This window comes from Carlito syrichta, unplaced genomic scaffold, assembly GCF_000164805.1.
Source record: "Carlito syrichta isolate Samal-C Ts95f unplaced genomic scaffold, Tarsius_syrichta-2.0.1 Scaffold309294, whole genome shotgun sequence".
In the NCBI taxonomy this organism is placed as follows: Eukaryota; Metazoa; Chordata; class Mammalia; order Primates; family Tarsiidae; genus Carlito; species Carlito syrichta.
Window position 1 is genome coordinate 622823 of NW_007253390.1, and position 25018 is coordinate 647840.

General features: G+C 53.0%; 1 protein-coding gene across 2 annotated transcripts; it reads left to right on the forward strand.

Annotated features, from left to right (window-relative positions):
- Positions 1 to 16: 16 nt before the first annotated feature.
- Positions 17 to 19156, forward strand: CUNH1orf106 (chromosome unknown C1orf106 homolog). Of its 2 annotated transcripts, none has more exons than XM_008067110.1 (10): positions 17 to 219; positions 6247 to 6395; positions 7072 to 7196; positions 7733 to 7849; positions 8575 to 8797; positions 12890 to 12943; positions 13776 to 13986; positions 14229 to 14402; positions 16443 to 17127; positions 18720 to 19156. In XM_008067110.1, exons 1-10 carry the CDS (start codon positions 17 to 19, stop codon positions 18810 to 18812), a joined length of 2034 nt encoding a protein of 677 aa, XP_008065301.1. In that variant the 3' UTR covers positions 18813 to 19156. The 2 variants fall into 2 exon arrangements, with proteins under 2 accessions (XP_008065301.1, XP_008065302.1); XM_008067111.1 differs by lacking the exon at positions 17 to 219 and adding an exon at positions 3225 to 3491 and having other exon boundaries at positions 18720 to 18946.
- The last annotated feature ends 5862 nt before the right edge of the window (positions 19157 to 25018 follow it).

Sequence of the window (25018 nt, forward strand, 5' to 3'; positions counted from 1 at the left end):
TCCGGTGGGCCTTGGTATGCCCCAGGGGACAGATGTCTCGGGGTCTTTAACATTTGGGATGCTGCAAACGCCGAAGTTAAATGAAATACCTCCGGGGCGGGGAGGCCGGGGGGAGGCTCGGGGAGAGGGAGGATGGCCCGGGCCAGCCGGTCCTGAAGCTGCGGGGCAGGAAGCGGGGGCGCGGGGGCAGGCGGGCGGCGCCAGAGCTCCGTGGGACAGGTAAGGGGGAAATTCCGGGGGACGCAGCGCGGGCGAGCCGGGGGGAATCCAGCCCCCGCACCCGCGGTCTTCAGCCTCGGCAGAGGGGCCCGTGCGGGGAATGGGTTCGTTTTACCCAGGCGCTGGGAATTCTGAGTTCCCACCGAAAGCCGCACATTTTCAAACCCTCACCCTTACTCCTTCGACCTTGCCGGTGCCTGTGGCTCTCCTGGCCAGGTTCCGGGAAGCCAGAAAGCAGCCAAACAAAAGGAGCCAAGTCTCGGGCCGGCCTGGTTGTGGAGGGCGCGGTGGGGGAGGGGAGCAGGGTGGACAGGACAAAGGGGCTTTTTAGAGAAAGCCTAGAGGTCTGATTTCAGGGCGCATTCCAGGCTAGCCTGGAGTTCCCGGCCCCAGCCCACCCCATCCTGGCCTGGTGGAGGCGAGCACCTTTCCCAGTGGGCAGGGGGCAACAGTTTAAGAAACAGTCTCCCACCCCTCCGGCCTGGAGGGTCCCGGGCTATTTCCTTCTTCCTTTTCCCACTGTTGGCTCTAGCGACTGACCATTAATTCGTTAATTCAGTAAGTACAAGGTTAGCAGTGCCTGAGACTGGGCTTTGCTGGTTGTTGGGGTCGTGGAGATGGTAGGATGAGGCGCTGGGTTTCAAGAACTTCCAATCTGGTGCATCAGAAGAAACTTGGGAAAAAAAAGAAAGAAATTGGAGACTGGATGGCTACAGGGCTGTGGAAGAGTTTTCGGATTCAGGGCTTTAACTGAGGAAATGGGCTAGAAGAGGGCTCTTGTCTACAAAGATCAGATTCCAAGTACTCCATAATGTTATTGCCAGGAAACACCACCCCTCACTAGTTGGTGGTCTCCATGATACTGCTCCCGGGTTTGGGTCCCCGACTGACTGGAGTGTGGTGCTGAATCCTCGATTCTCAGCTGGGCTCTGGTGTGCCCATCTCCCCCTTAGTGTTTTGAGTAGAATGACATGCCAGTCTGCTAGATCCAATGGATCCAAGAACCCTGGGGTTCTTGGCGGGAGGCTTGGTTGGGCCAGCTCCCCTTCCAAACCTCAGATTCAGCCAGTCTGGGAGATGAGAGGTGTGAATTTGAGGGTGCAGAATGTCTTTGAGAATTCCAGAGGATCAGTCCAAAAAGTGAATTTGTATTTCTTGTCCCTAAACTCAGAGGTGGTGGGTTACCCGAGGGCAGGGCTTCTTAGCTGAGCCCATGGATACCAAGGCATCTGAGGGAAGAATTCAGAGGGTTTGTAGATTTAGATTGGGGGAAAACTTTTCACCAGCTTTAACAGAAATTTAATATACTCTCTAGCTAATGAGGGCAGCAAACTACAGTAGCATTGGCAGGACCTGTGACTTGGCCACTACTAGAGTTCAGTTTCTTATCACACTGCGGTGGGTGCAGCAGTCTTGAAATATTGTTTACACTCACCTCCTATGAAAGCACCCGCTGCTAGATCCTGTTTAATGTTCACAAGGAAGCATATATATGGCTGTGTTTTTCTGTTTTTAGAACTGTATTTCAATGTAATTGGTTCTCTTAGTCTCTCAATTCTATTTATGCATTAAGAAATAGGAGCTGTGAGCTGATTCTAGAAACTTCTACCGCCCCCCACCTGGAGATGGGGGATGGGCAAGGTGGAGGGAGGGCCACTTATGCCTAGAGTCAGACTCTCTCTGTTTGACTTTGGAAGAAAATGCCGAACCTCCATGGGTAGGGGCTGCTGATTGTGGAGGGCTGGGGCAAGGGAAGGTCTGCAGGCCCTTTGGAAGACCCAGAGAGCATGCTCTCCACAGTATTGGTAAGGTGAGGGCTGTCCCCTGTCTGGGCCCCTCAGCCTGAGAAGAAAAGGAGATGGTCAGCCTGGAGCTTTCGGGCTAGCATTGTTTGGAAAGAGGGCGTGTACAGGAATGTGAAGGTGTGCTGGGTCTGTGTGTGTAGGGGTGGGGGGTGGCAGCGCAGGCCCTAAGAGCTGTGCTCCACAGGAGGTGCTGGATGAGAGCGGGCTTTGGCGTTCCCTGCACTGGGGGGTGGGGAGTGGGGATGAGGCTCTTAGGAGCTGGAGGAGGGAAAGCGATCCAGACTTACATTGAGGCATCGGGATTGGGGGGGACCAGAGAGTGAGGGGAAAGGAGGTGGTGGTTTGAAGATTTGAGGGGTGCAGCCTATGGTCTGCAGGGTATCTCTGCATATTCCAGCCTGCTGGGGACAGGCAACAGCTCTACTCTGCTCCTCCTTGTAAAATAGACCAGATTCCAGTTTTCCATTTGCGTGAGGCTCAGCAGAGTGGGAGACCCAGAGGCTTATTATTTTATAGGGAATAGGTTCCATTTGGTTTCTAGTCCCTTGCGTTTGGGGAGTGGGTTTAGCCTGGGGTCACAGGGTACATCCTGTGGCGCAGGAGACCGGACAGGGGCTCAAGTCAGTGCCCGGATCCTAAATGGCCTTTGCTGGAGGATGGATGTAAATAATAAGCAGGGAAGTGATAGTCTTGATACCCCTTGGGGGAAATGTCTGGAATAAAAAGAACGAGCAGCCTAGTTCAGCCTAGTTCTCCCTCTTGAGGACCCTAGGTTCTCCGCATGTGGAATTCCAGCTTCCTTGCCTGAGGTTTTAAAATCCTGATTTGGGAGAGACAAGACTCAGGCCTTGGCCTCCATTTCACCCTCCCTAGGTTGATGTCCAATCTTGTCAGCTTGTCAATTGTCTGCTGGTATTTTCCATGGACAGTGAACATTTCACCCTATTATGAGGGCGACATGACTCGATTTTTGGAAAGGGAAACTGAGGTACAAAGGAGGCAGGGAGAAGGATAGGAGGGCAGTCAGGCACTCCACAGCCAGCACATTGTAGTAGGGTTCTTTGAGGCTCTGAAGACTGTTGTCTTCGGTGGGGATTCCTCTTGGGGAGCCTCTTATTCCCCGCTCCTCTTATTCCCTCCTGCCTTCCGGAAGTGCAGAGGCCCACGAGTGAGCTGCCTTGCCGGCAGCAGTTGCACGGGATTAGTTCAGGGAAGGACTTGCTCACCTGCTCCTCCCCTCTGACTCAAGTTATAACAAGTAACCTGGTTCCCCTGGCCCGGCAGCCTGGGAGGGACGGCAGGCAGGACGAGAGAGGGACTACCAGCGCCACCACGGTTGGAGAGAGAGCACAGGCCTGTGGCCTGGGAGACCCTGAGGTGACATGCGGGGCCCCTGCACCCCCTGACTGGGAGCAGGGGCTGTTCTCCCGAACTCTTGGGAACTCCTGGACTAAAGCCCGGAAGCAGGTGAGGGTGGGGTGGGGTGGAGCGGAGCGGATCTTTGGAGCTGAGGGCAGACTGGCCTGGGAGTGGTGGGAGCCCAGGAGGCGGCCGGTCACCCCCTTACCACCACCCCTTGCCAACTCAGGTCTGGGGCACAGGGGTGATAGGGAAGTGCTGGTGGGCTTGGATGGGACCCAGTCCCTGTGGTTCCCTGGGCCTTCATGACGACCAGAGAGAGGGCAAGCGGAGATAAGTTGGGACAGATAGGCCCAGGACCCGGCTCTGAGGGCCAGGTTTGTGATGGGAAGGGTTCCCAGTGGCTCAGCCTGAGGGAAAGCCCAGCTCTCCTCCTCTACCTTTTTCTGAGGATGTCATTCAGCCAGGTGGGCTGTCTTAGGATCCAGTGCTGGGGCTGTCCAAAGGCCAGGAGGGACCCTGTGTTGGGGAGAGGGTGGGGATGTTAGAAGATTCACATCCTCCTGGGTGGGGATGGGGCCTGAGCCCCCACTCCCAACCGTGGGCTCTGAAGCAGGTTTCCCTGCTGTGGAGAATGGACTCGGCAGAGGCAGATGAGAGGGTCTGCTACATGACTGTGTGAGTTTTCTTCTCAGCCTGATATTATCCAAGATGTCCAGATTCAGACCAGGGCCCTAGACAAGGTCTCATCCTCACTGTTCAGATAAGGAAAGCAAGCCCAGTGAGGTCAAGTAACTCCCCCAGAGTAGCAGTAGCAGGACCGAGACTTGAATCCAGGGCTCCAGACTTCTGGTCCTGTGCTCTTTGCCCTACTTGGAGCAGCCAATCAGCCCAGAGTGGACCCAGCATCAGATTGGGACCTCTGCGGATGTCGGTGCCTCCCCCTTAACTCTGGCGGTGAGGGACGGAGCCAACCTGGGGGAGGAGGAAACTGGAGGAGAGAGGACTCCTGCTAAGGCACCCTTCTGTCCCTGTAAGTCCCCACTTTTCAAAGGCAACACCAGTTTAGGAGCTCCTGAGAGGCAGGAGCTAAATTATCCTTAGAGGTTAATAATTAATTAGTAAGTGTGACTCATTAATGGCTTCCTCTCCCACAGGACTTCTTCCCCTTGTCCAAAGTGCTTGCTGAGCCTGCTTTACCTTCTAACTCTGGCTGGGTCCTCCCCATCCCTCTCCAGCTTCTGGGAATGGAGGATGCCCAGGGTGGGTGGGAGGAGGGATAGGGTTGTCCTGTTCTTATCTCTAAGAGGGATGGGGTTTGGGACGGATGGACAGTGCAGAGCTAATAGTCTCCCTAAGTACTCTGGGAGCCCCAGAATATGTGACCAATCTTTTGCAAAGGCCCTACATACACTTTGAAAGCATTTTCCTACCATGCATTCTCTAGACTTTCTTTGAAAACTGAAACTCCAAAGAGCAAGGTACATGTTTTCAGGGCTGTGTTTTGAATTACTGCAGCCCATGGTACTTTGATAGACTGTGTCGTTTCCACAGGTCTGTAAAAGTTCTCTACTGTTCCTGCTCTTTCACTCTCAACAGGCAGAGAGGTGCTCTTGGGGACATGGCTGACAGCGGTCGCCTCTCCTTCTCTGCCTTGCTTTGTGATCATCTCATCTCTCCCAAGCCCTACTTTTCTGTCTTGTTGGCTGCCTGTGGAGGGGTGGAGCCCACCTCCCTCACCCTGCAGCCCCTGCTCTTAGGAGGCAGGATGGGCTCCAGACAGAAACTCAGAAGGACTTTTGGACTCTTGCTCAATGGGCTGACTCAGTGAGGAGGTGGCTAGGCTCTCCTTCCAGACCGCTGCCTGGGATCCGCCCACCTCTCTCCACCCTTGGCAGCAGCTGGGACCCCAACCAGCGACATGGGTTTGGTGAGGAGAGAGGGGCCGGGCACAGGTATTTGGGTGACTGGTGCTCGGCTGGGCCGACACAGTGGGATTGTGCCCATGCCACCCAAGTGTCCTCAAGCTCCAGGGAGACAGAGGAGTGAGTGGTCTCATTTCTGACCTTGGGCAGCTTCTGCCATAGTCACTACACCCCAGCCCCCAAGTCCTAGAAACCAGAGAGACATACCCCTGGGTCTCCCCTGGCTGTGGGGTATAGGAGGTTCAGGCTGATGTCCCCTTGAAGAGTCTTCTAGGTGTAGTTGGTGGCTTGGGAGTTATTTCAGGGCTTTGAGACAGCTCTCTGCCACACAGTCGCTGCCCCTGTCTACAGATGGCTTGCCTAGTCCTGAGGGCAGGGTGTCCTGGGCTTTGGAGGTCCCAGGCCTGGCCACGTGCTCAGTGTCTACCATGCCCAGCTAATTAAAAAAAATTTTTTTAGAGACAGGGTTCTTGCCATGTTGCCCAGGCTGGTCAAGTAATCCTACCTTGGCCTCCCAAAGTGCTGGAATTACAGGCATGAGCCACTGAGCCTGTTCCTGTTCCTTTTTTTTTTTGGTCCCCTAACTTTTCATCTTTGCTCTGCTCTCTTCCTTGTTGTCTTTCTCCTCAGTCTGTGTGGCTCTTGTGGCCACGACTGGTGTCAGCCCCTTGGACCTAGAATCTGGCCTAGAAGTGGCCTGGTGGGGAGCTAGGCTGGGCCAGCTGAGAACAGGGTTTGCTGGTAAGGCCCATAGCACTTTCTCTTGGGCAGTGCCCCTCGGGGCAAGGACTCCTCTATCCTAGATCCTTCCTGAAGCTCGGCCCTCACTTCTACCACCACCACCCCAACCCCCCACCCTCAAGCATGTATTCCTAAGTTCTTTGTAATCAAGAGGTTCGCTATAGCTTTTTTGTTTTTGTTCTCCTTTCTCTTAAAAGCTGGGGAAACTCCAGACTACCTACATACCCTGGCCTAGGCTGGGCACGGTGTCCCCCCGCCCTGCTCTGTGCCCCCTCCTTCCAGAAATCTACCATGGAGAGTAAGGATGAAGTCAGCGACACCGACAGCGGCATCATCCTGCAGTCTAGTGAGTGTTTGGGGAAATCCCGCTGCCCTGGTCCCTGGCCCTGATTCTTGAGTCCTGAGTACCCATGCCGTAGGGCTGATCGGACTGAAACTTCCAAGGGCTGGGGCGGTGGGGGAGGGGGTGAGAGGTATTAGAAGGGCTGTAACCTCAGGGATATGTGGAGTTTTCCTTCCTGGAGGGGTCTAGTCTGAGTTTCGGTTCTATCTGGAAGAGGGATCTGCAGTGTTCCACTTTAGCCCCAGTAATTACTAAAAAGTTGAAAGTCTTATCTGGCCAGTGTAAAGGTCTCCTCTGGTCAGCCTGAGCTAGTGGGCCTAGTCTGGCCTAGTCTTAACAGAGGGCATGAAAGAAGAAATGCATATGAGAGTAAGATTGAGAGTCAGAGACAGAGAAGGAGGAAGAAAGAAAGGAGCAGGTAGAGGATTCAGACCATGCATGCCTTCCCCCAAGTCGGTCACTTTGTGGGACAGCCTTTCCTTTTGAGTTGTAATGTCACCACCCTCAGGCAGTCAGGAGACGCGGTCTTTTGTGGCTGAGACAGGCCACAGCAGTTAGCCTGTAATTTGTGGGCAGGCACGAGGCTGCGTGTGTGCGCTCGCACGCCTGTGCTCTCCCGGGGGTGGTCAGCCTCCCCACCTCAGCCTCCCTGAGCGCGTCCTCTGCCCTCCTCTCGCAGGCCCCGACAGCCCCGTCTCCCCCATGAAGGAGCTGACCCACGCCGTGCGCAAGCAGCAGAGGGCTCTGGAGGCGCGCCTGGAGGCCTGCTTGGAAGAGCTGAGAAGACTCTGCCTGAGGGAGGCGGTGAGGACCTGGCCGGCCCCCGGCCCCCAGTCACCCTCCACACATGCTTGGGGTTCATCTGAGGAGCCCCAGAGCTCTGTTTGGGGATGTGGGGGCTGAAGGGAGGGAACCCCTTTCCGAGGGGATGCTGGAAGTCTGCCTGGGGTCTGGTGCCTAGTGTCCCTCTGCTGCAGCCTTTGACCTGAGCCCTGGACGGAGGAGCATTAGACCCAGGCAGGGGGCCCAGGTCAGGGAATAAAGGGCGTGGAGGGCTGCAGAGGGTCCACGTAGACATGATGCATATGAGAATTGTGATGGGGGCAAGATAGCTCTGGAGGAAGTGATCAGAGGAGTTTGGAAGGGAAAGGGAAGGCAGGGAGAGCGGCCCTAAGACGGACAGGACAACCGCGGATGGGATGGGGTAGGCGTTGGGTCAAGCCAGGGGCTGCGGTGGAAGGCGGGCACGTGCAGCACACAGGCCAGTGGACCGGTGTCTCCTGGTTGGCCAAGGGCTGGGCTGGTGGTAAGGGCCTGGCTTGACGCTGCTTCCACCCCAGGAGCTGACGGGCACCTTGCCAGAAGAGTATCCCCTCAAACCTGGGGAAAAGGCCCCCAAGGTCCGCCGCAGGATTGGAGCAGCTTACAAACTGGATGAGTGGGCCTTGCACAGAGAGGTGAGGGGCTTCAGGTAGCTGCTAGCAACCTTCGTTCCTCAAAGACGGATCCCTGAGGTGCAGCACCTCATCCTGGGACCCTGGCAGGCTCCCCTCCACCCTTCACACCCAGGGAGGGTGCTTGACTCCATGTCAGCCAAGAGTACCACAAACATGTAGCCCAAATGGCCATGGGGAAGGTGTGCCACCATAGGAACGGAGGGGGCTGGAAGCTCAGGGGAGGACACTAGGCTTGGCCCCAGTGGGCAGAAGATCAGTTAAGAGTGCCAGCCACCAATTCAGAGAGGCAATTGCCTGCTCAGACAGGTTACTCTGGCCCCTAGGGCTGGTCCTCCTCTTTCTCAGCATAGGAGGAAGGAGGAGAGAGGGTGACTCGGGCCCTGGGTGCCCTTCCCCATGGTGTGAATGGTGGCAGTTTTCCATGGGTTGGCCCGCCCAACCCTTTGGGGTCAGGAGGGAAAGTGTCCCACTTGGGTTCTCGCCCTGCCTGGTTAAGCAGGCGGGCTGATGGGTGGGTGCCCGTGCTAGCTTTTCAGGCTGACAGGTTTGCTCTCGGGCTCCTCCCACCTCTCCATCCTCTGTTCCACGTCCGTGGGTGCTGCTGTCTGCCACTCCTCAGTCCTCCAGGCTTAGGACCAGGACCCAGAGTACTGGGTTCTCTCTGTGTCCTCTGGACCCCCGAGCTCCCTGCCTCTCCCGGGCCTCACTCCCATCCCCTGCCTCAGGACCCGCTGAGCAGCCTGGAGCGCCAACTGGCCCTGCAGCTGCAGATCACAGAGGCAGCCCGGCGGCTGTGCCTGGAGGAGAACCTGAGCCGGCAGGCCCGGCGGCAGCGCAAGCACGCCATGCTGCAGGAGGAGAAGAAGCTGCGGGAGCTCCAGCACTGCCTGGGCGAGCGGCGGCGTAACAGCGAGCTGCCTCCGGCCACCGTGCTCCCCCTGGGCCGAGGTGAGCCAGCGGCCAGCGGGCCGCCTGGGCCACGCCCCTTGGACGAGCTTATGTGGGATGGTGGCAAAGTCTGCACCACCGCCTTTGCATTTGGCTAGCACTGCCAGTGTGGCCCAGCACTATGTTTTCAGTGTTCCACGTCGGCCCTAGCCAGGCAGACTTGCCTCCCGGGTCTACCGCCACCCCATCCTGACCTGCAGCCCCAGCAAGGCTTCTCCATCCTGTGAGGCCCTCTCCCCATCTCCTTAAAGAAGAGCCTCCTCCTTCCTTCTGCATCTTCCTCAAAGCTGACCTTGAGTTTCATCCAAGGGTTCATTCAAATGGAATGGAGGTCAGGACCTCTGCCCTCCGGGTCCATGGGGCAATGGCTTGTCTGGGTCAGGATAGTGGGAGGCTCTTTTGAGCCCGAGGCTCTGAGCTGATGCACTTTCCCCCGGTCTGAGTTAGGCAGCATAGGGGTTGAGCTTTGCAGTGTGTAACTGATCACCGGGCTTCCAAGACTTGATCTTCCCTGGAAAAGCAGCTGCCAGTCTGGGCATGGAAGTCTCTAAGGACTGGCTTGCTCTGTGCTTGTAGGGAGCTGTCAGGGTGGTGAGATGTGCCCCCATCCCAGGTGGTCGCAACACTTCCTGTGCCCCCGCCGCCCAGCCTCACCCTGCTCAGTGGACTCCCCTGCCCACTGTTGCTGTGGTTGCTGTAAGCTTTTGTCCATAAATGGGATGGTAGAGGGGTGTCACTCTTTTTTTTTGTTTGTTTGAGTCAAGAGTCTCACTCTGTTGCTCAGGCTGGAGTGCCGTAGCATGCTCATGGCCACCGCAGCCTTGACCTGCTGGGCTCAGGGAATCCTTCCCCCTCAGATGTCCAAGTAGTTGAAACTATAGGCACATGCTACCACACCCAGCTAATTTTTCTTGATTTATTGTAGAGATGAGATTTTACCAAGTTGCCTAGGCTGGTCTTGAACTCCTGGGTTCAGGCAATCCTCTCACCTTGGCCTTCCAAAGTGCTGGGATTATAGGCATGAGCCACTGCGCCCGGCCGGGGTGTTACTCTTGCTGCTGCGATTGTGACCGATGGTGCTCCTTGTTGGGAGTGGGGAGCAGGCCAGGGCATGCCTGGGGCTCTGGCTTAACCCTCTGTGGGAGGCAAGAGGCCGAGGTTCTGAAGCCTTCTTGGGGCACTCAGCCCAGGTGAGGATAGAAATGTGGAGCGGCAACACCTGGCATAACGGCTGGCTTTCCCAGATCAGGCATTGAGACCCCACTCTCCTCCTCAGGCCCTGGGATCCCATGTCCTGCCCTGGCAGCACAGAAGGGGGCAGTTCTAGAAAAATAATTCCTGTTTTGTGTCTCTTCTGCCCAGCTGTGCTCTCCCAGAAAGGAGGAAGTAAAGAGGGATTAATAATTAGTTAGTAACTGAAAGGTGTTTTGAATTTAACAGGAAAAAAAGCAAACAAACCAGAAAAAAAAAAAGCCTAAAGCAAAAATCATCCCACCCTCTTGGTCTCCACTCAAGGGTTATTCACTTTGGGAAAGTAACTGTGCCAGGTGAGACTAATTAGGTAGTACTCTGCAGTGGCAGGGAGCAGTCAGGTGTTGAACTAATTTACCAGGGTGAACCCGATGAGAACTGCCCCAGCACACACCGCTGTAAATGTAACAGATGCTCAGGGTGAGTTTGCTGATCGACAGCGCCAGCTTTTAGTCATACTCTAAGAGTTTCTACAGTGATGGAAGTATCCTGTATCTGTGCTGTCCAATATGGTAGCCACTGGTCGCATGTGGCTGTGGAGCATTTGAACTGTACCTAGTGTGACTGAGGAACTGACTTTTTTATTGTATTCATTTTTAATGAAACTAGCCACATGCAGCTAGTGACTACTGTGTTGGACAGCACAGCCTTTGAAAAGTCCCAGAGCAGCTGGGTGCGGTGGCTCAGGCCTGCAATCCCAGCAATTTGGGAAGCTGAGGTGAGAGGATTGCCTGAGCCCAGGGGTTCAAGACCAGCCTGGGCAACTTGGCAAGCCCTCATCTCTACAATAAATCAAAAAATTAGCTGGGCATGGTGGCATGTTCCTGTAGTTCCAGCTACTTGGAAGGCTAAGGAAGGATTGACTGAACCCAGCAGCTCGAGGCTGCAGTGGCCATGAGCATGCCACTGTAGTCCAGCCTAGGCAGCAGAGCGAGACGCCAACTTGGAAAAAAAAAATGTCCCAGAGTTTATGAGCACGATCTCTATAGTTACCTCTACGGCCTGGCGTGTCCCACTGTTGCTTTGAGAGCAGGGCTAGGTCAGGACAGTGGCTGAGACATGACTAGCCCTAGGGAACCCCTTGTGTTGGGTTGGCAGATCCAGGTGCCCCACCCCCACCTCTGCAAAGGCAGTGTGTCTCCAGACTCCCTTCTTTGCATTGTACCTTTTAGCCTATAAAATGCTGGTCTGCTTGTTTTTATGAAGATTAGAGGTGATGAGGATGCTGTCTTTCTTCTCGGATCATATATTCAAACCAAAACACAAGACTGTAACCCTGGTTGCCCCACCTGGCGTGATAGTTCCACAATTTATTCACTTGACATTTGTGAAAGATATAAATCCTTATTCTCCAGGTTTTTGTAAAAGATTAGAGGCAGGAGACTAGAATTCAATAAGAGAGTATCTCCTCCATTGAATCACAAAGCAAAGGCTAGTTATGAGCTAAGCAAAGAACGGGCTGGCTGACTACTCAGAAGTCAGGCCCAGCTCCTGGCACTGCATGCCCTGCAAAGTCTAACAGATAAAGTGCTGTAGATAAAGTGTTTATTTTTTAAATTGTGGAGTAAATGTTGAGAAATTTTTCTGTAAAGGATCAGATAATACATGTTTTAAGCTTTGTGGGCCATTTGATCTCTGTCGCAATTGCTCAACTCTGCCACTTTAGTGTAACAGCAGCCAGGTACACTTGTAGCTGTGTTTCAATAAAACTTTATTTATAAGAATAGCTGTTGAGCTGGTTTTGGCTTCTGGGCTGTAGTTTGAAAACTTTGTTGTAAGGGATTTCAAGATGGTTGGAACTTTCTGAGTAATGACCTATACATTAGATGCTAGCTAACAGGAGAGCCCACAAAGGTCTGTGGTTAAGAGTACAGACTCTAGTCAGACTGTCTGGGTGTGAATTCTGACTCAACTACCTTTTGGTAGATTGACCTAAACCATGTTACTTAACTCCTCTGAGACACCTTTTCCTCAATTGTCACTTGGAGATGATAATATCTACCATACATGGTTGTTGTATTACATGAATTAAAGCATATATAAGGTGCTATATTTAATAAGTTTTGGCACAGTAGAAATATTAGCAATTATTGCTTTTCATCTTCAATCTCAAATACACTTGAAAATGCTTTGTGAGTTCCAAGCAGGGAATGTCAGGCTTATTCTTAAAATCTGAAGATTTAAGCTTGTTTGAAGGCAATGGCAAAAATAAGTTCCCTCTGATTTTCTGGCAGAGAAATTCTGTACCATGCAGAAATGCCACACTCCCTTTCCTCAGGTGACTTGCCATGTCACCAGCTGAAGAACCTTCCTTATGGTAGCTAGCCAGACCCTAACTTAAATTGGCCTCACAGTCCCACAGCTCAGATTCCCACCTCAAACTGCTTTTATTGCTGGTGAGGCAGGAATTCACAGATTTGGATCTTTGAGTTGTATTTGTGATGTGAGAAGACTATAGAAAAGTTAGCAAAGTTCTTTTCATCCCAAGGGCCTGCCAAAATGGCTCTTTGCTTTTTCCTCCCACAGCCAGGAAGCCCTGCCCAAGGAAACACTGGCTTTTTTTTTTTAATAAGTGGGGAAACTTGAGGTTTAGAGCATGGAAATGGTTTATTCAGGGTTGCATAGCTAATGACAGAGCCATGATTAAAATCAAGTTTCCTGTTTCATAGCCCCTGACTTCTGTTTTTTTTCCTCCTTCCGAGTGAAAAAATCAGACAGTGGATATTACTTGATAAATGGGTGCTATCCTGGGGAGGGATCAGGTCTAGGCTGCTCAGCTCTACTGGTTATGCATATCTATGGGTTAATCTCACTTCTTTCTCTCCCCTTTGGCTTTCCCAGAGCTCAGTGCCTCCGATGACAGCTCCCTGTCAGATGGGCTACTCCTGGAGGAAGGTAAGAGGCATGACTTGGGGACTGTCATCAAGGCTGGGCTCCTACTGATAGACCTCAGGGCTTTGACAGAGTTTGCTAGTGAGGACTTCAAGGGAGAGGGAAGGCAAGGGTGCCAGGCTGAGGGTCTCCACTTAGAACGGATGCAAATTTCCGCGGGCTCCTGCATATGCTCCGCTGGGGATGGGGATGTGCTGACCACCTCTCATTCTAGAAGCTCATCATTTTGACAGGGAAGGGAAAGGTGAACTCCAGCAGAGTCTGTCAACCCCAGGTGTGTCCCTTCACCTTGGGGCTTGATTTCAGGATGCACCAGTCAGAACCAAAGAGCAATCTGCCCACAGTCATTGCCACATTTGAAAAGAAGGTATATTAGAGTAGGAAACACAAGTCTATAAACACAAGTCTATTAAGAACCCTGTGTACAAACCCAGGGTCAAGGTGGACAGAGGAGGTATTGTAGTCCTGCCCAGGGGAGTGCCCAGACCAATAAGGAAATGGGCCATATGGGCAGGAATGAGAGAAAAAGTAAACAAAAGGTTAGTTGCAGACATGGCACTCGGAACAAAGGTTAGAAAGTAGAGTGATGTGGGCCCAGGAGAGTCAATCTAGGAAGGCTTCTTGAAGGAGGAAGGTATAAACTAGGGCTGTGAAGGAAGGAGTCATCCCAGAGGAGAAGAAAATATGTCTGAGCATCTGGGCCTAGAGCCATGGCCTGGAGCAGTTGGACAAGCCAGCTATGGGAGGGAGAGTGAGGCACGGGCTATGGTTTATGGAGGTTCTTGTTGGGCCAGTTTCCCAGCCTCTGCCCTTACCAGTTCTTTTATTCCTGCAGAGGAATCCCAAGTGCCAAAACCTCCCCCAGGGTCCCCAGCCTTACCTTCCCGGCCACTCCCACCCCAAAGCCTTGAGGGGCTGCAGCCAGCAGGACCTGAGTCGGAAGGCCTGGAGCGGGCCCCAATCCAGAACAGCCCTTGGAAGGAGACCAGCCTGGACCACCCATACGAGAAGCCCAGGAAGGCTTCTGAGCCCTGTAGCGAGTCCAGGTCAGGATGGGGAGGAAGGTAGAGGGAGGGCCGGGAGCAGGTGGGAGCTGTGCTGGGACTGGGGGTACGGGCTGGGCACATGGACAAGGAGACAGGTGGAGGAGGTCTCTCCCACCTCCATGTGATGGTGGAGGTGTGAGCTCAGGTGGGGCTCCCTTCCACTGTGCCCCCATTCTCCTGCACTTGTTGAGCCTCTGAGTGGAGGCATCCCTGCCACTGACCTGTCTCCAATCTGTTTGCAGCAGCCCGGCCACCACACCACAGGACGGGCCCAGCGCCTCCAGCTTGTGGCTGCTGGAGCCTGTCTCCTACCACGTGGTTCCCATCCGTAGTGTTCCTGGCCAGTGGCAAGGCCGAACCAGTGCCCCGGCCACCCCCGAGATGCAGGGGAGGAGGGGTCAGTCAAAGTCTCTGAGGTAAGAGACAGCCCACTCTAGAGAGGTGGGAACCCACCAGTTTGAGGAGGTATCCTCTAGGATACAGGTGGGACACCCTTGGGTGACTCATGGCTGGTGCCTTGGCTTCTCTTAGGATCCCTTCTTGAAGCACCTCTTGAAAGAGGCTGCACCACAACCAGCAAAGCCAAAGGCCATCTATGAAGCAAGTTGTTTTCTTCCAGAGACTGCAGTTTTGTTTGCAGTTTTGTCTGTTTGAACCTGATTCAAGGTTTTTACTTGCCATGTTTTCTTGTGCTGGCAGATTACTACTGGTCACAGACAATAGGTGATTCAGTTTTTCAGACGATGTACAGTTTATTCTCATTATTTGTGGTAGTTATAATTCTATAAAATCACCACAAACTGAATTAGTGAATACTGAATCATTGTCCTACAGGAGACACAGTTAGGTTCCTGCAAGCCTTTGGTCACAATATTTTTCACCAACTAGTTAATATGTATCCTGGTTTTACGTGAGTTTCTGCTTAAATTTACCCTATTTAGTGTATACTGTTGACTCATTAACACTGAACTTAACAGCCAAAGGCACTGTAAGTCATGCCTGGGTGAAGCTTGCCTCATACATGTTTTCTCCTAAAGTGCATCACAGCCTTCTTCTGACTGGGAGCACTATACAGCACTGGAACACTACATCTGGGGCCGTTTCAACAGCAAAATCACAAAATGAAAAACACACACTCAATAAATATGCCATAACAGGACATTCGTTTGCAGTATAAAAGCTGAAACAAGAAGGCAGAGCATGGCCTTGTTTGACTCCAGCTAGGAATGCGCACTTAAAGCAACTCACATTTTTTTGCTGTTCCGTGAACGTCCAAGAATGATCATGAAGGTCCTGTATATATAGACATGGGAATTACAAATAAATTTCAGCAAGTAGGCAAATTCACCAATAATGAATCTGCAAGTGATGAGAATTGACTGTATGGTAGTTTCCATGTCACCTGCTGCTTGGCAATCATTTAGGTGACTGAGTTATGGCAGGCAATGTGAGCCACACCACACTGGGGCCTGAGGCATCATTAAAGCATTGCTGGGTTCTTCTGCTGGCTTCAATTTGCTAGTTAGGCAGTACTGGACTGGGTACAGCTTGGAATAACTGCTCTCCAGTCATGAATTTTATTTTATTATTTATTTATTTATTTAAATTGGAGTCTCACTCTGTCGCCCAGACTGGAGTGCAGTGGCACGCTCCCGGTCTCCACAGCCTCAACCTGCTAGGCTCTGGCGATCCTTCTGCCTCAGCCTTCCAAGGAACTACAGGCACGTGCTACCATGCCCGGCTCATTTTTGATTTATTGTAGAGACGAGGTCTCAACAAATTGCCTGGATAAGTCTTGAACCCTCGGGCTCAGGCAATCCACTCACCTCGACCTCCCAAAGTGCTGGGATTACAGGCAGAGCCACCAAGCCCAGTCAAAGCAGTGAATTTTATATTTTACATGCTATCAAGGTCATTTTACAAGCCATGCCTTTATGCAAATTAGAAAAAGGCAGTTGTATTAGCAGAGTGAGGGCAGTACTTCAGCCCCTATTGGTCCTGGGCTGCATGCAGCTGCTTTGGGTACCACATGATAGCTTTTACATGTTCAAGTTAGATACCCAACAATGTCTACCTAAATAGATTTTACACGTTCAATTTAGATACCCGACAATGTCTGCCCAAACAGATTGATCCTGAGGATGAAATGCCAACTGTGTCCAGTGTACCCACACTGGCTGAAAATACATGACATGGATATAGTTCCCTCTACATGGACTGCAGTGCGTGTGTGCAGTGGGAACATGTGCGTGTAGTGAGGGAATGTATTGTACTCACATGTTAGACCAGCGGGGACTTGTTGGTTTGCTTTGGGAGGGCTGACCTAAGACCCCTGCGAGTGCGGTGCTTTGATCTTGACCTTGAGATAGAGAATCCGCCTCACCTGTCTGAACTCCAACCCCTGCAGTGTAGACTCTGTGTCCCCCAGACTCAGGATGCCTCCCTTCCCTCTGCAGGGTGGATTCCTTCCGGGCCGGTCCAGAGGGCCGAGGTCGCAGCGCCTTTCCCCGCCGCCGTCCTACTCACTACACGGTGACAGTGCCAGACTCCTGCTTCCCCCCGACCAAGCCACCGCTGCCTCACGCCGCCTGCCACTCCTGTTCAGAAGACAGCGGCTCTGATGTGTCCAGCATCTCCCACCCCACCTCGCCAGGCAGCAGCAGCCCCGAGATCTCCTTCCTGCGGCCCCTCTCCCCACCGGAGCTCCCTCGCCACCGTGGGGTCTGGGGCCCAGCTGGCAGCAGAGAGCTGGTCCCCCACTACCCCAAGCTGCTGCTGCCCCCCGGCTGTTTCCCAGCAGGGCGGTATGTGATGGTGGCTGAGAGCCACCTGCCGCCTGGCGAGTGGGAGTTGTGTCGAGCAGCTCTGGGCCCTGCCTATGAGGAGGAGGGCACGCCCCTGCGCTACCAGCGGCTGGTGCCCTCCCACAGCCGCATCGTGCGGACGCCCTCCCTGAAAGACAGCCCCGCAGGCCGAGGGCTCAGCAAGGCGGCCGTCTCTGAGGAGCTCAAATGGTGGCACGAGCGGGCACGCCTGCGCAGCTCCCGCCCCCACTCGCTGGACCGCCAAGGGGCCTTCCGGGTCAGGAGCCTGCCCCCCGGGAGAGAGGGCTTTGGGCGAGCCCCAGGACCCCGGACACAGGTGCGTCTGCTCTCGAGGGACCCGGGGACTGGGCAAGAGTGCTGTGTCTCTGGGAAGGGGCCGTGATTCTAGAAGGTCCCAGAGTAGTGAGGCATCAAACTAGGTTTGATGCCTAGTGGCCGGGTAATCCCCAACTAAGAAGAACAGGCCAAAAAATCATTTCCTCTTGGCTTTGAAAGCACCCTTGACTTACCTGGGGCACCTCCTGATTTTGCCTGCCACATCTAACTCCAGAGCACATGCATGGTGGAGATGATCTCGCTGATAGCAGAGGCTTTTTTTCCTGATGGCTCCTCAGATGATCCCCAAAGCAGATAAACCTCTTCATAATCAAAGTCCAATCCAAATAAACCCCCCTAATTTCCTGACTTCCTGCCCAGGACAAAGGAAGAGTCTGGAAACACAGAGGGTGCCAAAAAAATGAATACACATTTTTTAAGAAAGGAAAAAAACTGTATTAAAATTGTAATACTCTATATATCCATAACAAAGGATGAATACAAGTCATGTTTAACTTCTGCAGTTACAAGAGGTGCTCAGAGTGGTTACCATCAGCCTCCAGACACTTCTGGTTACAGAGTGCTAAAAGTAATACATGATAACATCTCTTGAAATGTGTGTACTTTTTTTGGCACCCCTGGTATACGTTTGCAGAAGCTAGGACCTATGACTACCTATCTGTCACTTACTCCCTAATACTCTCCCACAGCACTGAACTGAGAAGGAGGGGGGCATAATAGTTAAGGACACCAATCCTCGAGCTGGGCTACCAGGTTCAAATCCCAGTCCCTCCACTTATAAGCTACATGATTGGGCAAGTAACCTAACCCCTTTGGGCATACTCTTCCCCCTCTGTGAAATGGGAGTAGTACAATACCTATTTTAGGGGTGCTAAGAGGCTGGACTGACTCGAGCGAGGCATAGTAAGCACTAGATAAATGATATTATTATCATCAGGAGTCCCAGAGCCAGAAATAGGATGTAGGATACAGCACCCTGATACTGGGTAGGGATGGCTTGGGTTCTTTGGACCCTGTTTCTTCATTCTGGAAGTGGGGCTAACACACATCAATCCCTTCTTTATTCCTTCTCCCTGGTATGGAGGGCTCTGCGGGGGACATGCTCCAGAACTTACCAACAAGCCGCCTCTTTGAGACCCCAGTTTCCCAGGAGGCCCAGCTGCATGTCCCTCCCCCACCCACGGCTCTTGGGGCTGCAGCTGGCATCCTGGGCCTGGCAGCACCCTGGCCCCAGTCCCAGGCTGCACCCTCCAGCTGACGTGTGTTCCCTTCCTGCGAGCTTGGACCTGTCCTTGGCTAGGCCCAGCCCATCCCAACCTGCCAGACAGGGAGGGCAGTGAGAAGTAAGCCCAGGGAAGGTAGGGGAGGAAGAGGTCAGCGTGCCTGTCATACCCCAGAGGAACCTGGAGTGGAAAATGGAGCCTCCTGGGGAGACCAGAGCTGAGCACTAGGGCCATGTTGTAGCCAGTCAGTGTCCCTAAGGGATAAGCATGGTGTAACTGGCTTACTATTCATTTCTGGATATTTCTACCTGGTTTGCTTACCTATCTCCTTTCTTCCTGACCCTGGCAGGTGCCTACAGTGTGTGTGCTCCGGAGATCGCCCGAGGGGGCCCCTGTGCAAGTCTTTGTACCTGAGAATGGAGAGATCATCAGCCAGGTGTAACCCAGACAGGTGCAACTCTGGGTCCCTCACTGGAAAAGACTGTTTCATCGTGGGGCTGGGCTGAGACTCCCACCCCAAGTGCCTCCTTCAGCTCCCTCACCCCCATCGCAGGTCGATGACCTGGAGCTGAGACCTTTTCTGTTTTTTATACACATTTTTTCAGAAACCCTGACCTGAGGATTTATATCTGTGATTTGTCCTCGAGATCCCTGGGATATGATTATACATTATCCCCTAGAGTCTGGCCTACTGGACTTAAGGCTTTGCCTGTCTGAGTGACAGCATTTTGACTCCTTGTGTAAGACAAGTAGCAGAGAATGTGTGAAGCAGATAGGGCCCCCTTGAGGTTCCTCAGACACTGTGCTCTGGTTCTGAGAACTTCCCTGAAGAACAACCCCTGGCCCTCCTGTGCCACTGTTGCTGGGGGCTGGACGTTGCATACACTCGTGCCCATGACTCTCCCCATTTTCCAGGTCTCTGAGTGCTCTAGTCTGGGCTGGGGAGAAGCTCCTTCCCCCTTTGTAATGTGCTCTGTGATGCACACACCAAGTGGTAGGTTAAAGGTCAGTGTATCCTGGTGGGGTATTGTCTTCCTGGACCCTGCTATTTTCCTGACCCCATAAATCCCCTTTGGGGACCTAGACACTGTACCCTCTGCCCTGTGGGCTCCCAGACCTCTGAACCTTGAGTCTTTGCCAGATTTTGGCTTCAGGGGATCTGGCTGGGGGCTGGCCTTGATGACCACCTCTGAGCATCTCAATGGTTTGTGGTCCTGGTGCTCCTAATATTTTTTCATCACAGTCCACAAATCCTGTGCCTTACAAATATTTTTGGAACAGCACCACTTTTGTGGCATGTTGTGGTAGGAGAAGGAGGTTCTTACTCCTTTCACAACTGTGCTTTTGCTATGAGAAAGTCCTTTTTTTTTTTTTTTTTTGAGTCAGAGTCTTACTCTGTTGCCCAGGCTAGAGTGCAGTGGCACACTCATGGCCATCGCAGCCTTCACCTGCTGGATTCAGGCAATCCTTCTGCTTTAGCCTTCCAAGTAGCTGGAACTACAGGCATGTGCCACCATGCCTGGCAAATTTTTTGATTTATGTAGAGACAAGGTCTCACCGTGTTGTCCAGGCTGGTCTCGAACCCCTGGGCTCGGTCAATCCTCTTGTCTTAGCCTCCCAAAGTGCTGGGATTAAAGATATGAACCACCATGCCCAGCTGAAAGTCCTTATTTATACAACATGGGCATACTCATTCCTGAGCCCTGACAAGATGCTGAATTTTTTTAGAAGGCATTCATTAATTGGCCTAGTTGCTGGGACTGGGAGAAGTCTGGACGTTGCCTGTGCTAAGACCACCTGATGGTCCCTGAGTTCTCATCCTAGGGGTTTCTTTGCTGCCAGGTCAGATACATAGGTAGAGCTCCTGCTTCCATGAGAAAGCAACTCAGGTGAGGTTTGGAGGTGTAGCGACAGCTGACTGGAACAGAGACCATGAATATAGCAGAAGATGCTAAGAACTTTGCTGCCTGGCCCAGCAAAAAGGCCCTACTGGAAAGCGACGCAGTCAATGCACAGGGGTGCTTAGGAAAGAACCAAGAGGCATCTGGGGGAGAAGACGAGCCTGAGGCGCACACTTGGCATTTCTCTCACTGTGTTCTCACACTATCCTGCAGCTTTCCTACCTGTGTCACCTCTGTCCCCTATTATGTTTGAACGCTCTACTTTGGATGCTGCTCTCTTCTGGTTTGCCTCTAAGCCCCTTTCCCCAGTGTACAGTTGTACCCTCGACCCTCTCAGTGTCCTTCCTGAACCAGAACTCTTCAGGCTGAGCCAGGAAACTTCTGTGCACCAGTCCCTCCCTCACACCTGAACATCCTTCGTATTAACTTATTGGTCCTATATAACGCCTGGTGCTGTTGGCAAGTGGCTGTGTCCTTGGCTAAGGGGCTGGAACTGTGTGGGTTTCAGTGCCAAATACTTCAATAAAGTCTGTTCTTTGTGATTGAACTGAGGATGGTTTTTTGTTTTGTTTTGTTTTGTTTTGTTGGTGCCAAGTTTCCTGAGCAGAGGCTGCCTGCCCAAGGTGGCCAAGTTGCTTGGCCTCACCTGCCTCTCCAGCTGGTCTGGCTGGGTCCCTGAGGAGCCGTGGGTGGGTGGGGTGGTAAAGAGAAGCTCTCATTCTCTGCTCCCCTGGCAGGTGGGAAGCAGGCCCAACCCTGTCAAAGCTCCCTACCGTCTTCTGACCCGAGGAGCTGGGCTCTGGGCGTGGCTTCCCCCAGCAAGGACGGGATTGGCTGGGTCAGGCTAGGCAGTGGGTGGGGACGGGTGTGGCTCCGAGTCTCCTGCCCCTCCCAGCCACTGGTGGAGCCCTTGACCACCCGAGCCCAGGCTCCTGAGAAACCGCCCCTTCCCCATAACTGGAAAACTGGGGCCCTTCCTTGGGGTGGTGAGGAAGGGAGACTTCACAGCCCCCTCCCCTGACTCAGCCAGGGAGCCAACAGCTCCTCCCTCCCAGGAGGGGGAGGGGAAACGCCTGGGACGGGAGTGGGGGGCGCCAACTCGGACCACTTCCGTGGCCGCCCTGCAGGGGCCGCTCCAGCTCCCGGGAGCACAGCGCCCCCTGGAGCCACAGAGCCCGGGAGAGGCCTGTGCCGCGGATCGGAGGCGCCGGCGTGTCAGGTAGAGGGGTCCCTGCCCCCCGTCCCACTCCACAGGCAAAGAAGGGGCAGGGAAAGAAGGACCCAGGCAGATGGTTGTGGGAAAGGCGACTCCAGCTCTGGCCTGGGGACTCGGCCTTGGGGATCATGGGAATCTGCGGACTTCACGGACCGGATCACTTGGGCCTGGGGGCCTCCATTACAGAGAAGGGGGGCTGGGAGGGGAGACGGGCCCAGGGTCTCTGGAGACGTTGAGGTCTCCCGATCTCAGACCTGAACACTTTGCCCTGTGACTTTCGGGGAATGGGGTGCTTGATATTGTATTTCAGACAGTTTGTGATGAGTTAGGCAGAGGGAAGCCCTGACCGAGTCTCGGCGAGTTCCCGGGGGAGGACCCCAGCCGCAGGACAGAGACAGGCTAAACGAAGGGGGATACAAAAAGAGATGGGGTCTGGAGGCAGAGCCAGGAGCGGAAAGCAACAGGGTGCGCCAGTTTGGGGACCCAAAGTGCAGGGCAGTGAGAACCAGGTCCGCCAGCAGTTTCTTCCTGGTCCACGAGCAGGTTTCCCTCGGCCAAGTCTGGGAGGAGCAGACTTGGGCTACAATAGGGCAGAAGTGGGATTATGGGTTAGGAAATGGGGACAGAAGCCTCTGGGAAAAGGAGCTTCAGGACTTTCGCAGTAAGACTCTCAGAGGCAATTCCGCCCAGAGGCAGAGGAATGGACACCGTGACATGGGCGCCCGCCGGTGTGAGCCTGAGATTTCCCTATGCAGGGAGATCCCTGCATGGAAGACTCCTAGACAAGTTAGGATGGATCAGGACCTTTCAGAGGATCCCGTGTCTTCCCATGAGGAGAAAATGGTAAGCTCACAGGGGAACCTGGCCCTAGCCCCACTCAGCCAATTCCTTTTGTGGTAAGTGGCCAGGGCCTTCCTCCTGTAGCCTCTCCCCTTGAGTGGAGAGGTTGCATCTCTAGGAAGGACTCTCATCCCCGGCCTACCTACTGTTCTCCTCGCAAGCTGCAGGCCGCTACCCCGAGTATGCAGATGAATCCACATCCTAACAAACAAAATCCAAAGAGAGTCACCTTTGAGGCACTGACGTTCCGTATCTCTTGGAAGCCAAACTTATCAGGTGAGCCATGGGTCCTGTCTCTCAATTAACTGCAGCGGTTGGGAAGTGGTGGCGATGGCCCAGCCCTGGCTTGAGGTGTCATTTAATGGGAGCAAGTCTGCCCCTTTCACAGCACCATCCATTTCCAGGCCTGCCTCCCCCGGAAGCCTGGGGGTGGGGCTGGGAGCAAGCTGGTGTCTGAGACTTTCTGACAGCTGTTCAGGAGAGCCAGAGCAGATCTTTAGAGAACATCTACATACCAACAACTCCCAGTTTGGTATCTGCAGTCCAGTTCAATTTCAGACTCATATCCAGCTGCCTATTGATACCTCCACTTTGATGCACAGTAGACGTCTCAGAATTACATGTTCCAAACTGAGCTCCTGACTTTACTTCCAACCCCATATCTGCTCCCCATATCAATGAATGGCCAGGCATACTCCTTCCAACTTAGTCCTGCTTCTCAGGCCAAAAATCTTAACTTCTGTCTTCTCTCATGCTGATGTCTATTCCTTCAACAATTTCTATCAGCTCTACCTTCAACATGGATACAGAATCAGATCACTTGCTCTACCTCCATTCTCCTGCTTGGCCCCTCCCGGCTCCACCCGGCGTGGACAGGCTCTATTACTAATCTCAACCCCCAGCCTTTGTGCCCATACCTGGGTCCCTGATCGGGGAGGTGTGCCTTAAAGGCTATGTTAGCCCTGTGGACAAGCTGACTTGGGATTTTGAGTTTATTCACAACCAGGAACTTCAAAACTAGTAGGACAGCCCCAGAAATATGTGGCCACTGGGAGTGACTTCAGACTCTCCCCTCCCAATTGTTCTTCCATCTTTCATCATGCCTAATGCAGAAAATCGTATAACTGAGTTCTTCACATGATAGCCTTTCCACTTCGGCTTCCATCGGCCTAGAGGAACTGGTTCTTGGGAGCAAGAACCACACTGGACCTTGGTGGCTTCTGGACCTCCCTGGGGAAAGGTGGAATCAGGATGGCTCTGTCTTCCTATTTCATCTGGTAGAATTAGCTAAATTCCTCCCAACTGCATCCCTTTTCAGGATTGCGCCAGTCAGAAAGGGAAGCCTACGAGTTCATAGTGGAATTTCTAGAAGAAGTACATATGGTAAGAAAATTCTCTGAACCTTTTTGAGAACTGAGGAGGAAAGTAGAAGAAAAAGAGGATGCATGCTTCCCTGGGTTTTGAGTATTAGGCCTGGCTTGGAGGCCACCAGAAAACCAGCTGTTGTTACCTCCTGACCTGGGCAAATCATAGGTAGCTAGGCCAGTGGGCAGGGTTTCTGGGGATGAGGCCTTGTAGCTTCCTTCCTGTATGAAGAATCTTCTTCATAGACCCCTAGCTCCACTCTCCCCAGAGGGCTACAGAGATGGCCCAACATTGGTAAATAGCAGCCCTGGGCATGGGGACACTGTGCTGAGGAAATCAGGTGAGCAGTCCATCCTTTGGCCTAGTTGATCTGAGTCTGGGCTGGGTGTGAGGGCCAGGGTGTGGGGTGCAGGTCTCAGGTGCTGCCTGTAGGCAGAACTAAGGGTTGAGGCCCAGCTTATGGGCAGCAGTCTGTTATTATGTCCTAGCATGAGTTCTCCAAGCTGAAGTTCCTGAGGGCTGTGGAAACCTTGAGTAGTGTGGTGCATGCCCAGGTGGACGGCAATATGAATGATTACTATTCCAAAACCATCCTGGCCAAGAAAATTGAGGTGAGAAAAACCCAAGCTCCTCTGGGAGTTAGTCCTTCAGGGATGAAGATGTCTAGTCCCAGACCTGGGGGATACCTGGTATCTCTTTCTTTTTTTTCTTTTTCTTTTTTTTTTTTTTTTTAGTCAGAGTCTCACTCTGTCACCCAGACTGGAGTGTAGTGGCACGATCACTACTCACCACAGCCTCAACCTTCTCATCTCAGGCGAGCCTTCTGCCTCAGCCTTCTAAGTAGTTGGAGCTACAGGCATACACCATCATGCCCAGCTAATTATTTTTATTTTTATTTAGTTATTTATTTTTGAGTGCAGTGGCATGCTCATGGCCACCGCAGCCTTAATCTGCTGGGCTCAGGCAATCCTTCTACCTCAGTCTTCCAAGTAGCTGGAACTACAGACGTGTGCCACCATGCTTGGTTAATTTTTCTTGATTCATTATAGAGACGAGGTCTCATCAAGTTGCCCAGGCTGGTCTCAAACCCCTGGGCTCAGAAAATCCTCTCACCTCGGCCTCCCAAAGTGTTGGGATTACAGGCATGAGCAACCATGTCCAGCCTTTTTATTTTTTTAATTTTTGTAGGGACCGGGTCCTGCTATGCTAACCAGGCTGGTCTCAAACTCCTGGGCTCAAACAGTCCTCTTGCCTCCCAAAGTGCTAGAATTACAGACATGAACCACTGTGCCCTGCCACTGGCATCTCTTTTTTTTTTTTTTGAGT

What these genes read in the sequence shown, in the direction of transcription:
- CUNH1orf106 (XM_008067110.1), top strand. Translation starts at nt 17, where the DNA reads ATGCCCCAGGGGACAGATGTCTCGGGGTCTTTAACATTTGGGATGCTG. An exon ending in GCCAGAGCTCCGTGGGACAG is followed by an intron (nt 220 to 6,246) that starts GTAAGGGGGAAA and finishes TTCTCTTAAAAG; the next exon opens with CTGGGGAAACTCCAGACTAC. An exon ending in CGTGCTCCCCCTGGGCCGAG is followed by an intron (nt 8,798 to 12,889) that starts GTGAGCCAGCGG and finishes TGGCTTTCCCAG; the next exon opens with AGCTCAGTGCCTCCGATGAC.